We start from the raw sequence: 13,862 nt of genomic DNA on the forward strand, positions 1-13,862 counted from the left end.
CTCACCTCAGCCTCCCAAAGGCACGGGATTACAGGCTGAGCCACCGAGCCCAGCTTACTTCTAAATTTTAAAAAGTCACCAAATAGCTCAAAACGTTTCTTGTCGCCATCCCCTTCCCACAGACTCCAAGTCGTATGAATGGCTTCCACTGACCACTTAGACACCCATGCTAAAAACCTGCTTTGCTTGTGTTTTTAGTCGGAGTCTCACTTTGTTACCCAGGCTAGAGTATGGTGGCATGATCCCGGTTCACCACAGCCTGGACCTTTCTGGGCTCAAGTGATCCTCCCACCTCAGTCTCCCAAGTAGCAGGTGTGTGCCACCACGCCTGGCTAATTTTTTTGATTTTTTGTAGAGATGAGGTCTTGCTATGTTTCTCAAGCTGGTCACAGACTCCTGGGCTCAAACAATTCTACCATCTTGGTCTCCCAAGCTGCTGGGATTGCAGGTGTGTCGTCTTGTTGTTTTTGGACTTCATGCTTGACTCCACTCTCCCCTCACCCCCACACGGCTAAGTTTTGCTTATTCAGCTGCCTAAGCCTCTCACCCCCTCCCTCTCCTGGACTGACAGGCCTTAGCTCAGGCCTCACCACGTCTCACCTTGACCTCTGCCGCCCTAACTGATCTCCCTGCCTCCAGTCTTTCCCCCTCCAGTTCATTTTCCACACTGAGGTGATCCGGTTTCCAAATATGATCATTTTATCCTCCTGTTCAAACCCCTTTCGTGACTGCATCACTCACAAGATAAAAGCCAAATCCCTGGACCCTGCGGCCTTCCCTTTCTTACAGTACCGAACACCATCCTGTCAGATCTCAGTGAGAACACAAACCACCAGTCAATTATGAACCTTCTTCCCCATTAGACCATCAGGCCTTCGCTGAATTTCCTGTATCCAGCCCAAGCCTGGCATGGAGGAAAAAATGTAGAAAATTGTTGTTAATGATGACCCGAATGCCTGCTGGCTGGAAGATACAGTAATGATCCTGCTTGCTGTGACCAGTCTGAAAGCCCATTTTCAAACCTTGCTTCAAAGGCTGCACAAAAGTGAGAACCCCACCCATGCTGCTCTTATCAACCTATTACCTCCCACAGCAGCCCAGGTACGAAACAGCCTTGGATGGCAGTGAACAGCAAATTATCATGCTTTGCATTTTAATAACTTCTGTGAAATGTCACATTTTGACACTGCTAATGCACACTCCATTGTTCATGGCCCCACCTTAGACTATGACTAAGGGCCTTGTCTCTACAAAAAAAAAAAACTAGCTGGGTGTGTAGTCTCAGCTACTGGGGACGACGACGAGGTGGATGAATCAATCACCTGAGCCCAGGAGGTGGAGGCCACTGTGCCCCATGATTGTCATGATGGTGCCACTGCACTTCAGTCTGGGCGACAGAGTGAGACTTCAACTCTAAATAAATGAATTGCAATGACCATCCCTGGTTAGACTACTTTTCAGAGCTTGATAACTCAATTTTTCCCCCAGCATTGAATAATATTCCAGTGTCTGGATTTAACAGTTAATTTATCCATTCACTTACTAAAGGATATCTTGGTTGTTTTCAAGTTTTGGCAATGGTGAATAAAGCTGCTATAAACATCTGTATGCTGGCTTTTTATGGACACGTTTTCAACTCCTTTGGGTAAATACCATGGATGAGATTGCTGGATCATATGGCAAGAGTATACTTAGCTTTGTAAGAAATTGCAAGGCCGGGTGCAGTGGCTCATGCCTGTAATCCCAGCACTTTGGGAGGCGGAGATGAGAGAGTTGCCTGAGCCCAGGGATATGAGACCAGTCTGGGCAACTTGATGAGACCTTATCTCTACAATAAATCAAAAAATTAGCCAGGTGTGGTGGCTCATACATGCAATCCCAGCACTTTGGGAGGCAGAGATAAGAGGATTGCCTGAATCCAGGGGTTAGACACCAGCCTGGGCAACATGGCAAGACCTCATCTCTACGTCAAAAAATTAGCTGGGCGTGGTGGTGCACGCCCGTAATTCCAGCTACTTGGAAGGCTGAAGCAGAAGGATCATCTGAGCCCAGCAGGCCGAGGCTGTAGTGGCCAAGAGCGTGCCACTGCACTCCAGCATGGGTGAGACTGACTCAAAAAACAAACAAAAATCTGCTGTCTTCCAAAGAGGCAGCACCGTCTTGCACCCCCACCAGCAGTGAATGGGAGTTCCCTGTTGCTCCACATCTTCACCAGCTTCCCGTGTTGCCAGTGTTGAGGATTTTGGCCATTATACTAGCTGTATAGCTGTCTCACAGTTATTCTAATTTGCATTTTCCTGATGGCATGTTATATGAAGTTTTTCATGTTTATTTGCCATCTGTATATCTTCTTTAGTGAGGTTCTGTTAAGGTCTTTGGCCTTCTTTAAATCAAGTTGTCTGTTGCCTGTTAAATTTTAAGAGTTCACTGTGAGGACGGGTGTGGTGGCTCACGCCTATAATCCCAGCACTTTGTGAAGCCGAGGTGAGAGGATTGCTTGAGCCCACAGGTTCGAGACCAGCCTGGGGAACTTAGCAAGACCTCATCTCTACAATAAATCAAAAGAATTAGCCAGGCATGGTGGCGCAGATCTGTACTTCCAGCTACTTGGAAGGCTGAGGCAGAAGGATCACCCGGGTCCAGCAGGTAAAGGCTGCAGTAGCCGTGAGTGTGCCACTGCCCTCCAGCCTGGGTGACAGAGCAAGACTCCAACTCAAAAAAAAGAGTTCATGGTGGTTTTAATTTGCATTTCCCCAGTGATTACTGAGGTTGAACATGTTTTTACATGCTTGTTGGCCTGGTTTAAGCACACCAAAAGCTACTCTACCTTTTAAAAATGAACTGAGCCAGGCTCGGTGGCTCAGCCTGTAATCCCGCGCCTTTGGGAGGCTGAGGTGAGTAGATTGCCTGACCCTGCGGGTTCAAGACCCGCCTGGGCAGAGACCTCATCTCTACAATAAATAAAAAAATCAGCTGGGCGTGGTAGCACATGCCTGTAATTCCGGCTACTTGGAAGGCTGAGGTGGAAGGATCGCCGGAGCCCAGCAGTTCGAGGTTTCAGTGGCTGGGAGCAGCCACTGCACTCCAGTCTGGGCAACAGAGTGAGACTCCAAGTCAAAAATAATTAATTAATTAATTAATTTAAAAAATGAATAAAATAAAAATGAACTTTATGTCTTTTAAAACCTCCCTTCTGCACTTGAGAAGGACCCTCTTCCCTCTATCAACTTGAGGAGGCCGCTGTGCTCAAATCTTCATTCACACAGCAAACCTTTCTTCTAGGACAGCTGCAAGACTGGAAGCCGAAAACAGGAGGTGGTAGACAGATTGGTACTGTTATCAGCAGGAAAATGACAAGCTCGCCCCCTGGTGACAAGCCAGGGAGATAATAGAAAAAGCAAAGGTTCATGAAAAGGTACAACCACCATGAAGAACAGACTCTACGGTACCTGGAATCCGGAGAAAATACTGATAACACAAACTACAATTCCATCAAAATCATTTATTCACAGATTCACAGGGACAGTTAAAAAGGGTCAGTTCCGGGGGACAGAACGTGTCACCAAGTCCTTGCTTACAAACTCCTAGCTGAAGCTGCCTTGGAAATCATCCACCCCCTCGGCATGACAGGCAGCGCCAGGTGACTACATGGGGATGTGATCTGGAACCGTGAATTCTGCTTCATCTTCATTAGCAACCCTAAGGCACGACGACCTTTAGCCTTTATGTTGCACGTCCCTCCTGATCTCTGTAAATTTATCAAAAGATCTGATCCCAAAGGCAAAAAACCCACACCAGTGATTACATAAGTCAAGGGTGGCAGTGGAGACTATTATTCTTAGCTCCTTAAGACCTCGATTACGTAAGTCAAGATAGTTTCTGGTTTTCAAGCCCTAATATGATGATGATGATGGTGATGCTGATGGCTGACTCCTTCAGACCCTGTGGCTGTTAACTTTTCCAACTTCCCACTATACTCCACACCCATCTCTATGGCTTTCAGTTTGCTTCTATTTATCACAGAGTTGAAAACTAAGATCCATAAATATGGGTATCTTCACAGAACACACCCACATAAAGGGACATCGGCTGAAATAAGCACTGCAGGCTACTTCCCAGTAGGTGACACTTCGGGGCAATGGATCAATGTAACCAGAGCTACTGATTCAAGTCCCAAGTTTTCCTGCTCCAGCAGGTTGACCTTCAAGGGTTGCATCAGTCCTCAGAAATAGGAGGTGCCAGACTCAAGCTATTTGATGCCTGGGAGGAAGGGTGGGTCACATTACCCAAATGTTAAGGGCTGGACACTTTTCTGCTGTTCTTTGTGTAGCTGCCAGGCCCGATTTTTTAGCACCTCAGCCTTGGCCTCGTCCTTATCAACACCATCCCCTAGCTTGTACATGCGACTGGCATTGGCACAGGCCCAGATATGGCCCAGGTCACAGGCTTTCATTGAGTATTGACATGCCAGGTCCATGTCCTTGGGAAGGCCAGGGACACCCTGCAGGAACATGGCACTAAGGTTGAAGCAGCTGGCAGCATAGCCACCATCACAGGCCCTTGAGTAGTAGTCCCTGGCCTTCCCCAGGTCGGGCTGGCCATCCTCATTGCCCTGGCCATCATGTGCCAGGAGACCAACGTTGTGACATGCTTCTATAGACTTCCTTCCAGGCTTCTCACATGCCATCAAAAAGCAGCGGGAGGCAGCCTTCAGGTCCTGGGTTAGTCCACCTGAGAGGAAGGAAAGCAAAGAAAAAAGTAAATCCAAGCCAGGGCAGAAACTAAATGTCTCAGGCCAAAGTTAGAGAACAATTCCTGAATAAAGTCCATATACTAGGAGCTCGAGCAGCGTGGAAGGAAGGTAGCCTGACAAAGTGCACAGACCCTCCAGCTTTTTTAAGTCATGCAATCTTTTGCTCAAACAATACCTTATGAAGAAGCCAAAATAAGGAAAGGAGATGAAAACTTGGAACAATAGTAGTATCTACCTCATGGGGGAGGTGACATCTTTTTTTTTTTTGAGTCAGAGTCTTACTCTGTCGTTCAGGCTGGAGTGCAGTGGCACGCTCATGGCCACCCCAGCATCGACCCGCTGGGCTCAGGCAATCCTTCCTCCTCAGGCTTCCAAGTAGCCAGAACTACGGCATGCACTGCTATGCCCGGCTAATTTTTTGATTTATTATAGAGACAAGGTCTCACCAGATTGCTCAGGCTGGTCTTGAACCCCTGGACTGACAATCCTCTCACCTCACCCTCCTAAAGTGCTGGGATTACAGGCTCGAGCCACCACACCCGGCTGAGAGATGACATCTTATAACCACTTACTTAAGTGTTTGTTCATTTATTTATTAATTTATTTTTTGAGTTGGAGTTTCACTTTGCCGCCCAGCCTGGAGTGCAGTGGCACACTCATGGCCACTGCAGCCTCAATCTGTTGGGCTCAGGTGATCCTTTAGCCTCAGCCTTCCAAGTAGCTGGAACTCCAGGCATGTGCTCCCACGCCCAGCTAATTTTTTTATTTATTGTACAGATGAGCTCTTGCCAAGTTGCCTAGGCTGGTCTTGAACCCACAGGCTCAGGCAATCCTCTCACCTTGGCCTCCCAAAGTGCTGGGATTCTAGGCATGAGCCACAGCGCCCAACCTATGTTTGCTCATTTAAACACATCCATGGGTTCAACTAACCATGGATTGAAAATATTAGGAAAGAAAATAATAATACAAATTTGAAAATAATAATACAAATTTTAAAATAATATGGGATAATAGAGAATTTGCATTTTATTAGATATTGTAAGTAATCTAGAGTTAATTTAAAGTATACAGGAGGAGGTGTGTAGGCTATATGCAAACATGATGCCACTTCATATAAGGGACTTGAGCATCCTTGTATTTTGGTATTTGCAGTGAGGTGGGGTAAGGGTTCCGGAACCAATTTCCCACAGAAACCAAGGGACAACTGTATATTGAATGTTTATTAGTTGCCAATTATTGTGCTAGATCCTGGGAAACAAACAACACTGTCCTGCCCCTGTGGTCTTATGGTCTAATGAGACAGACATTAAATAACTATTCACACAGGCACAGTGGATCACACCTATAATCCCAGTGCGTTGGGAGACCAGGATAGCAGGCCACTTGAGGTCAGGAGTTAGAGACCGACTTTGGCAACAGAGTGAGATCCCCATCTCTGTAAAAAAACCAAAAAATTAGCCAAGGATGGTGGCATGCACTTGCAGTCCCAGCGTCGGTCTGCTGGACTCAGGCAATCCTTCCACTTCAGCCTTCCAAGTAGCCGGAACTACCAGGAGTGCGCTACCACGCCTGGCTAATTTCTGATGTATTGTAGAGCCGAGGTCTCACCAAGTTGCCTGGGCTGGTCTTGAACCCGCAGGCTCAGGCAATCCACTCGCCTTGGCCTTCCAAAGTGCTGGGATTACAGGCTGAGCCACCGTGCCAAGTCAGGTCTTTGTTTTTATATTCAGTCTGACAACCTCTGCCTTTCATGGGAGTTTAAGTCTATAATCTTGTTTCCCACTTATCCCAAACGTATTTTTCTCCTTTCCTGCCTCCATTTGATTTGTATATTTCTTATATTCCATTTCACTTCCACCATTGGCTTTTTAGTTATCCTCCTTTTTTCCTGTGGTTTATCTAGTGATTGCAGCATATATCCCTAACTTATCACAACCGAGCATGAACTAATACTACACCACTTCACAGACAGTGCAAGGTCCTTACTGAGACAGTTCTTTCTGTTCCTTTTTTCTTTTAATAAACCTGCTTTTGCTTTACCTTGTCAGTTCAATTTTGACTTCTTTCCTATGTGAAGCCAAGAACCCACTTGGCCTCTTGGGCAGGACTCCAACTTTGGGGTCCCCTGGCCTGTATCATTACAACAGTATACTTTCATTTACCACATCTCTATCCCTTGTACTTTTGCTGTCATGTGTTTTTACTCCTGTTTATAGTAAACCTCGTAACATACTGCTATTATTTTTGCTTTAAGCAGTCTTTTAAAAGACATTAAGATATGAGAAAAAAGTCTTATATTTACACACGTTTTCCAGTGTTATTATTTTGTATGGATCCTAGTTTCCATCTGTTATCATTTTCTCTCAGCCTAAACAACTTTGTTTAGCATTTCTTGTAGTCTAAATCTGCTAGTGATTCATTCTCTCAGTTTTTATCTGAAAGCAGGTTTATTTCACCTCCGTTTGAAATTCATTTTAGGCATAGTAGCTCACGCCTGTAATCCCAGCACTTTGGGAGGCAGAGGCAAGAGGACTGCCTGAGCCAAGGGTTTGAGATCAGCCTAGGTAACTTAACCAGACCTCATCTCTACAATAAATAAAAAAATTAGTCTGGTATGGTGGTGCATGCCTGTAGTTCCAGCTGCTTGGAAGGCTCAGGCAGAAGGACTGCCTGAGTCCAGCAGAATGGTAGTAGCCATGAGCGAGCCACTGCACTCCAGCCTGGGCAAGTGAGATTCTGACTTAAAAAAAAAATCATTTTAGCCGGGCTTGGTGACTCAGCCTGTAATCCCGCGCCTTGGGAGGCTGAGGTGAGTGGATTGCCTGAGCCCGCGGGTTCGAGACCCACCTGGACAACTTGATGAGACTTCATCTTTACAATAAATCAAAAAACTAGCCGGGCGTGGTAGCGCACGCCTGTAGTTCCAGCTACTTGGAAGGCTGAGGTGGAAGGATCGCCGGAGCTCAGCAGGTCGAGGCTGCAGTGGCCAGGAGTGGCCACGGCACTCCAGTCTGGGCGACAGAGTGAGACTCCGACTCAAAAAATAAAAATCATTTTAATTCAAGTTTAAACAATTCATAATTAATTAATTTTGAGTCAAGTCTGACAATTTTTTTTTTCGGTTTCAGCATTTAAAAGATGTCATTCTGAGCCAGGCTCGGTGGCTCAGCCTATAATCCCGCGCCTTTGGGAGGCTGAGGTAAGTGGATTGCCTGAGCCCGCAGGTTCGAGACCTGCCTGGGCCACCTGGCGAGACCTCATGTCTACAATAAATCAAAATTAGCTGGGCATGGTAGTCTGGGTGACAGAATGAGATTCCAACTCAAAAAAAAAAAGATGTCATTCTGTCTTCTGGCTTACACTGATTCTGATGAGAAGTCAGCAGTTTCTTACCATTGTTTCCGAGTGTGTCTATTTTCCCTATCTGCCTTTAAGATTGTTCTCTTTATCTTTATAAATAAACTGACTATAATGTGTCTAGGTGTGATTTTCCCTGGTCATCCTGCTTAGGTTCCCTGAGTTTCATGAATCTGTGGGCTGATATTTCTCATCAAATTTGGAAATTTTTCATTTGTTATTTATTCAGATATGTTTTTCTGTTCCAATCATTCTTGTTTTTCTTTCTGGAATTCCAATACATGTGTGTCAGACTGGTGAATACTGAATCACAGGGGAGGTTTTTTTTTGGCTTTTTCCCCTAAGTGCTTCAGTTTAGATACTGTCTATAATCCTGTCTTCAAACCAGGTGCCATGACTCACACCTGTAATCCTAGCTTTTTGGGAGGCAGAGATGAGAGGGTTGCCTGAGCCCATGGGTTTGAGACCAGCCTGGGCAACTTGGTGAGATCTCATCTCTACAATAAATCAAAAATTAGCTAGGCGCGGTGGCACATACCTGTGATTCCAGCTTCTTGGAAGGTTGAGGTGAAGGATCACCTGAGCCCAGCAGGTCGAGGCTGTGGTGGCTGTGAGCGTGCCACTACACTCCAGCCTGGGCAACAGAGTGAGACTCCAACTCAAAAAACAAACAAACAAAAAAGTGAGCCAGGCATAGTGGTGGGCATTGGTGGTTTCAGCTACTTGGAAGGCTGAGGCAGAAGGATCACCTGAGCCCAGAAGGCCAAGGCTGTGGTGGCTGTGAGCATGCTACTATACTCCAACCTGGGCATCAAAGTGAGACTCTGACTCAATAAATAAATAAATAAATAAATAAATAAATAAATAAATAAGTTTCCCAGACTGGTCTTAAATCCTGGGGCTCAGGCAATCCTCTTGCCTCAATCTCCTAAAATGCTGGAATTACAGGTGTGAGTCACCGTGCCCAGCTTACTTCTCCTATACAGAATGTGATAGAAATGAAAAGTATGTGAATTTCAAAGGTAGGCCATAAAAATTCTGTGGATTCCATCTTGTTCCCTCTCTTGGATTACTCACTCTGGGGGAAGCCTGATGCCATGTCAAGCAGCCAGTGAAAAGAACCATGTCCCAAGGATCTGAGCTATCCTGATAACAGCTGGCAATGAACACAGGCCTTTGTCATTAGCCATTTGAGTAAGCTATCTTAGAATCCAACTCCAAGCTGGATGTGGTGGCTCACACCTGTAATCCCAGCACTTTGGGAGGCAGAGGCAAGAGGATTGCCTGAGCCCAAAGGTTCAAGAATAGCCTGGGCAACTTGGCGAGACCTCATCATCTCTACAATAAATCAAAAAATCAGTCAGGCGTGGTGGTGTATGCCTGTGGTCCCAGCTACTTGGGAGGCTAAAGTGGAAGGATCACCTGAGCCCAGTAGGTGAGGCTATGGTGGCTGTGAACGTGCCAGTGCACTCCAGCCTGGACAAAAGAGTGAGGGTATGACTCAAAAAAAAGGAATCCAATTCCAGCCAAGCCTTCCAATGACTGCAACCCTTGCTCCCTGGTCAATGTTGTTTTTTGTTTTTTTTTTTCAGTTTGGAGTCTCACTCTGTTGCCCAGGCTGGAGTACAGTGGCACATTCATGGTCACCACAGCCTTGACCTGCTGGGCTCAGGCAATCCTTCCACCTCAGTTTTCCAAGAAGCTGGATCTACAGGTACGTGCCTCTACACCTGACTAATTTTTAAAAAATTTATTGTAGAGATGAGGTCTCGCCAAGTTGCCCAGGCTGGTTCGAACCCCTGGGCTCAGGCAATCCTCTAACTTCCGCTTCCCAAAGTGCTGGGATTACAGTTGTGAGCCACTGTGCCCAGCTCAGCCAACATCTTGACTGCACCTCATGAGATACCTTAAGGCACCCAGTTAAACCACTCCTAAATTCCTGACTCACAGAAACTATAGGGGTGATTTGTTATTTACCAATGGATAACTTAAACACTACTTTAGTGATAATTACAATCAGTTATCACTGAGGAAAAAATATATAAGGGAATTAACAATTACTGACCCCTTACTCTGCATAGGCACATGCTGATGCCTTGACCTGTTTAATCCTGTTTAATCCCCACAACAACCCTACAAAGCAACTACTATTTCCCTCCGACTTACAAGTGATGTAACTGAAGCACAGAGTTAAAGCAATTGGCTCAAGTTCCCACTACTTGCAAATAGCATTCCTTAAAGTCTGCCTGCCTTGATAGGCGGTACTCTTTTCCCCATCACTCTGCTGATGTTTCATCTCCAAATCTTCCTGCAACGCACTTCCCCAATGCCTGTGATGACCCTTCTGCGAAAAAGCACACCTTGCAGCTCAGCTGTGCTGCCAGCACTGGTACCGACGACAAGGACAAAGAACACAGGCCCCTCCTTACCTTTTCCAGTCACATAATAGGCCCCCAGCTTGTAGCAGCTGTCACTGTGCTTGTACTCTTCACAGTTGAACTTCAACACCTTGGCAGCCTCGTCAAAATTCTTCTGGATCCCTTCCAAATAGTCCACCAGCCGATAGCAACCTGTGAGGAGAGGGCAAGAGCCATTCCTCATGTCTAGGGCTGCTGCTCCAGCAAGGAAAAGGCCCAGGTGCAGCAGGTCACACTGTGTATTTTATTTAAGACAGCCCCTGTCCTCCTGAGGTGTGGCAAGCTGACCTTGCCCCAAAGAAAGCAGATGGTGTTCAGTCATTCCTACAAATGGCACTGTCTCCCCTTAGCCACAGACTGAGCAATGAGTGGACTAGGGATGGCCCCTGCATTGACTCCACTGCTCACCAGCCTTTCCACTCCTTGTCAGCCCAGCCTAAATATCCACTGACTTGCATGATTAAAGTGTTGCTAGCTTCGGGCTGGGTGTGGTGGCACGTGCTCATAATACTAGCTACTCCAGAGGCTGAGGCAGGAGGATCACTTGATCCCAGGAGTTAGAGGTCGCAGTGAGCTATGATGGGGCCACAGCCTGGCAACAGAGCAAGAGGGGTATGGAGGAAGTGTGTGAGGGGATATAATTGGGCATTGATAACAAGTATGCTAACAATCGAATAAATATTTAATATAAAAAAGTAAAATATCAGTTTATCTACGAGAAGAAATGGATTTTAGGGGAGTAAGGATGTAAACAGAGAGATGTGAACAGAGAGTATCCAGGTCAGATAACTGAAATAATCAGTTTCCAAGGAAACAGTGATGCCGGTTGCTATAGTAACTATAGCCTCTTCTCAGGTCTCCTTCTAAAGTACTGCAGCCAGCCCTTCTCACGTGTCCACCCTTCCCTACTCTGTTGCTCTGTGTATTCTACACAATACACTACCATGAACTCGCTCCTCAAACAACATGGACGGCTGTTCACTGTCTATAGAACAAAGTCTAAATTCCTTACTCTGGCATTCAAGACCTGACATGGTGTGGCCCAGACTCCTGCTTCAAACAGAATTCTGACTACTGCCTGACTACAACCTTCCAAAAGATAGCACTTTATTCTCCCACATCTCCTCCATTTAACCGACACAACTATCCCTCCAGACCTCAGCTCCAAGTCTTCCCAACCACACTGCTCCTCAGTGTCCCCAATTCCACTGAGCTCTCTTTATACTTAGGGCATGAACCAGTCCTCAAAGAACAACCTAGGTTCTTTATGAGCCATCACCCTGCACAACTCTGTGTTATGGTTATGTCATGGTCTGTGCTATGGTTAGCTTCAAAAAATAGCTATGCCATTTCTGGAAACCAGGCTGCAAGCTATTAGCAGGTAGGGCCAGTGCCCTTTTTTTTTTCATTGCCTAAAAACAAACAAGCAAATAAATAAATAGCCAGGCGCAGTGGCTCACGTCTGTAATCCCAGGACTTTGGGAGGCTGAGGCGAGAAGATTGCCTGAGCCCATGGGTTCAAGACCAGCGAGATCAACATTGTGAGACCTCCTCTCTACAATAAATCAAAAAAATTGGCCAGGCGTGGTGCCGTGCGCCTGTGGTTCCAGCTACTTGGAAGGCTGAAGCTGAAGGATCACCTGAGTCCAGCAGGTTGAGGCTGCAGCGGCCGTGAGCGTGCCAGTGTGCCACTGCACACCAGCCTGGATGACAGAGTGAGACTCCAACTCAAGTAAACAACAAACAAACAAATAAAGTAGGAAGAAGAAAACTACCCAGAAGTATTGGCTGCTCTGAGTGGTCCCCTCTGGACACCACCATCCACCCATCCTCTCAACTCAACTCAAGACTCACCCAATACCTAGGGTGCATTCTTCCTCAGGGCCTTTTCATCAGCGACTTCCTTTACCTAGCAATCTGCATGGTTCTCTCCCTTTCCTTTTTCCAGGCTTTGTTCAAATGCCACTTTCTCGGTGATTTCCCTTGATCACGCCATTTAAAATCGCCCACATGAACTCCTGGTCCCCTTCACCCAGCTCTTTTTTTCTCAGCACTTACTTCCTAACACTATTTCATGAATTTCCATCCGATTCCCCCCACCAGTTTGTAAGTTCAAGGAGGACATGGACTTTTATCTTCGCTGGCGCATCCCCAGTCCCTCCATTCCCCGAACCCCCAAACCCCAGCCCCTCCATCCCCCGGGCCCCAGCACGCCCGCTCCTTGCCCCTGGGCCTTTCCAGGCCCTGTCCCCGCCCCCCTCCTAACACACGCGAGGTCGGGCGTGTCCCACAGATCCCGTCCCGACGAGTCCCCGGCCGCCACGTGTCCCTTCCAGCGCCTGTCGGAGGTCGCCCGCCCGACCTCTCGGCCCGCGCCCCCCCCCACGCGTCTCCACGTGTCCCCGGGCCGCGCGCTCACCGTCCGGATCCTTTTCGCGGTAGCACTGGTAGTTGCACAACACCTCCATGTTCTCCAGAAAGGACCTCACCTGCTCCTCGTCCTGGAAGTCCACTATGGTGGCCATGGCTCGGGCTCGGGCGCGGGTTCGGACTCGCCCCGCCCGGGGTGCTCGGGTGGCCCGGCGCGCCGCCCCCGCGTCACGTGACCGGCGGAGGGGCGGGGCGTGAGAGCGGCGGGTCGCCGTCGTGACGCTCTCCCGGCTCGCGAGCGCCCGGCGCGGCGCTCCTGGCCTTCCCGTCGGTCCTCGCGCCGTTGAGGCTTCGTGGCCTCGCTGCACCCGGTCACCCCATTCCTGGGGCTGGTGGCGGTCTCTCTCCCCCCGAGCCGGGGGCTCTGTCACTCAGGCATGATCACGGCTCACTGCAGCCTCGACCTCCTGGGCTCAGGCCGTCCTGCCACCTCAGCCTTCGGGTAGCTGGGACTACAGGCGCGCGCCACCAAGCCCGGCTAGTCTTTAAAATTATTATTATTATGGGGGGGCGGGTAGAGATGAGGTCTTACTATGTTGCCTAGGCCGGGCTTGAACCCCAGGACTCAAGCAGTCCTCCTGCCTCTGCCTCCCAAAGTGCTGAGATTACAGGCTGAGCCACCGCGCCGACCTGCAGCACCTCGTCCGTGTCCGCTTTGTGGCCAAATGATTTTTCTGCCTGCAGTCGTTTATCCGCTTCTAATCCCTCAGCGCCTACTGTGTGCCTTTCCAGGTGCGTTGTTCTAGGGGTGTAACAGCTGGAAAGTGTGGTCCCTGACTTCTAAGAGCTTGCAGTTTAGTAGGAAGACATTCATTTATTCCTTCAGCACGCATTTTGAGGACCTGGACAAATCAATAATCAAGTCAGTGCAAAATGCCATGGGAAGTCTGATTCATCTCTAAATA

The 13,862-nt window shown here is 47.8% G+C and overlaps 1 protein-coding gene across 2 annotated transcripts; it reads right to left on the bottom strand.

The window, feature by feature from the left end:
• Nucleotides 1-3,487: 3,487 nt before the first annotated feature.
• Nucleotides 3,488-13,061, bottom strand: LOC103270022 (cytochrome c oxidase assembly factor 7). Of its 2 annotated transcripts, none has more exons than XM_008067558.2 (3): nucleotides 12,947-13,061; nucleotides 10,540-10,680; nucleotides 3,488-4,731 (listed from the first exon to the last, which is right to left on the bottom strand). In XM_008067558.2, exons 1-3 carry the CDS (start codon nucleotides 13,050-13,052, stop codon nucleotides 4,283-4,285), a joined length of 696 nt encoding a protein of 231 aa, XP_008065749.1. In that variant the 5' UTR covers nucleotides 13,053-13,061; the 3' UTR covers nucleotides 3,488-4,282. The 2 variants fall into 2 exon arrangements, with proteins under 2 accessions (XP_008065749.1, XP_021573025.1); XM_021717350.1 differs by having other exon boundaries at nucleotides 12,890-13,055.
• Between the last annotated feature and the right edge of the window lie 801 nt (nucleotides 13,062-13,862).

The sequence above is a fragment of the Carlito syrichta genome, unplaced genomic scaffold (genome assembly GCF_000164805.1).
Source record: "Carlito syrichta isolate Samal-C Ts95f unplaced genomic scaffold, Tarsius_syrichta-2.0.1 Scaffold309703, whole genome shotgun sequence".
NCBI lineage: Eukaryota > Metazoa > Chordata > Mammalia > Primates > Tarsiidae > Carlito > Carlito syrichta.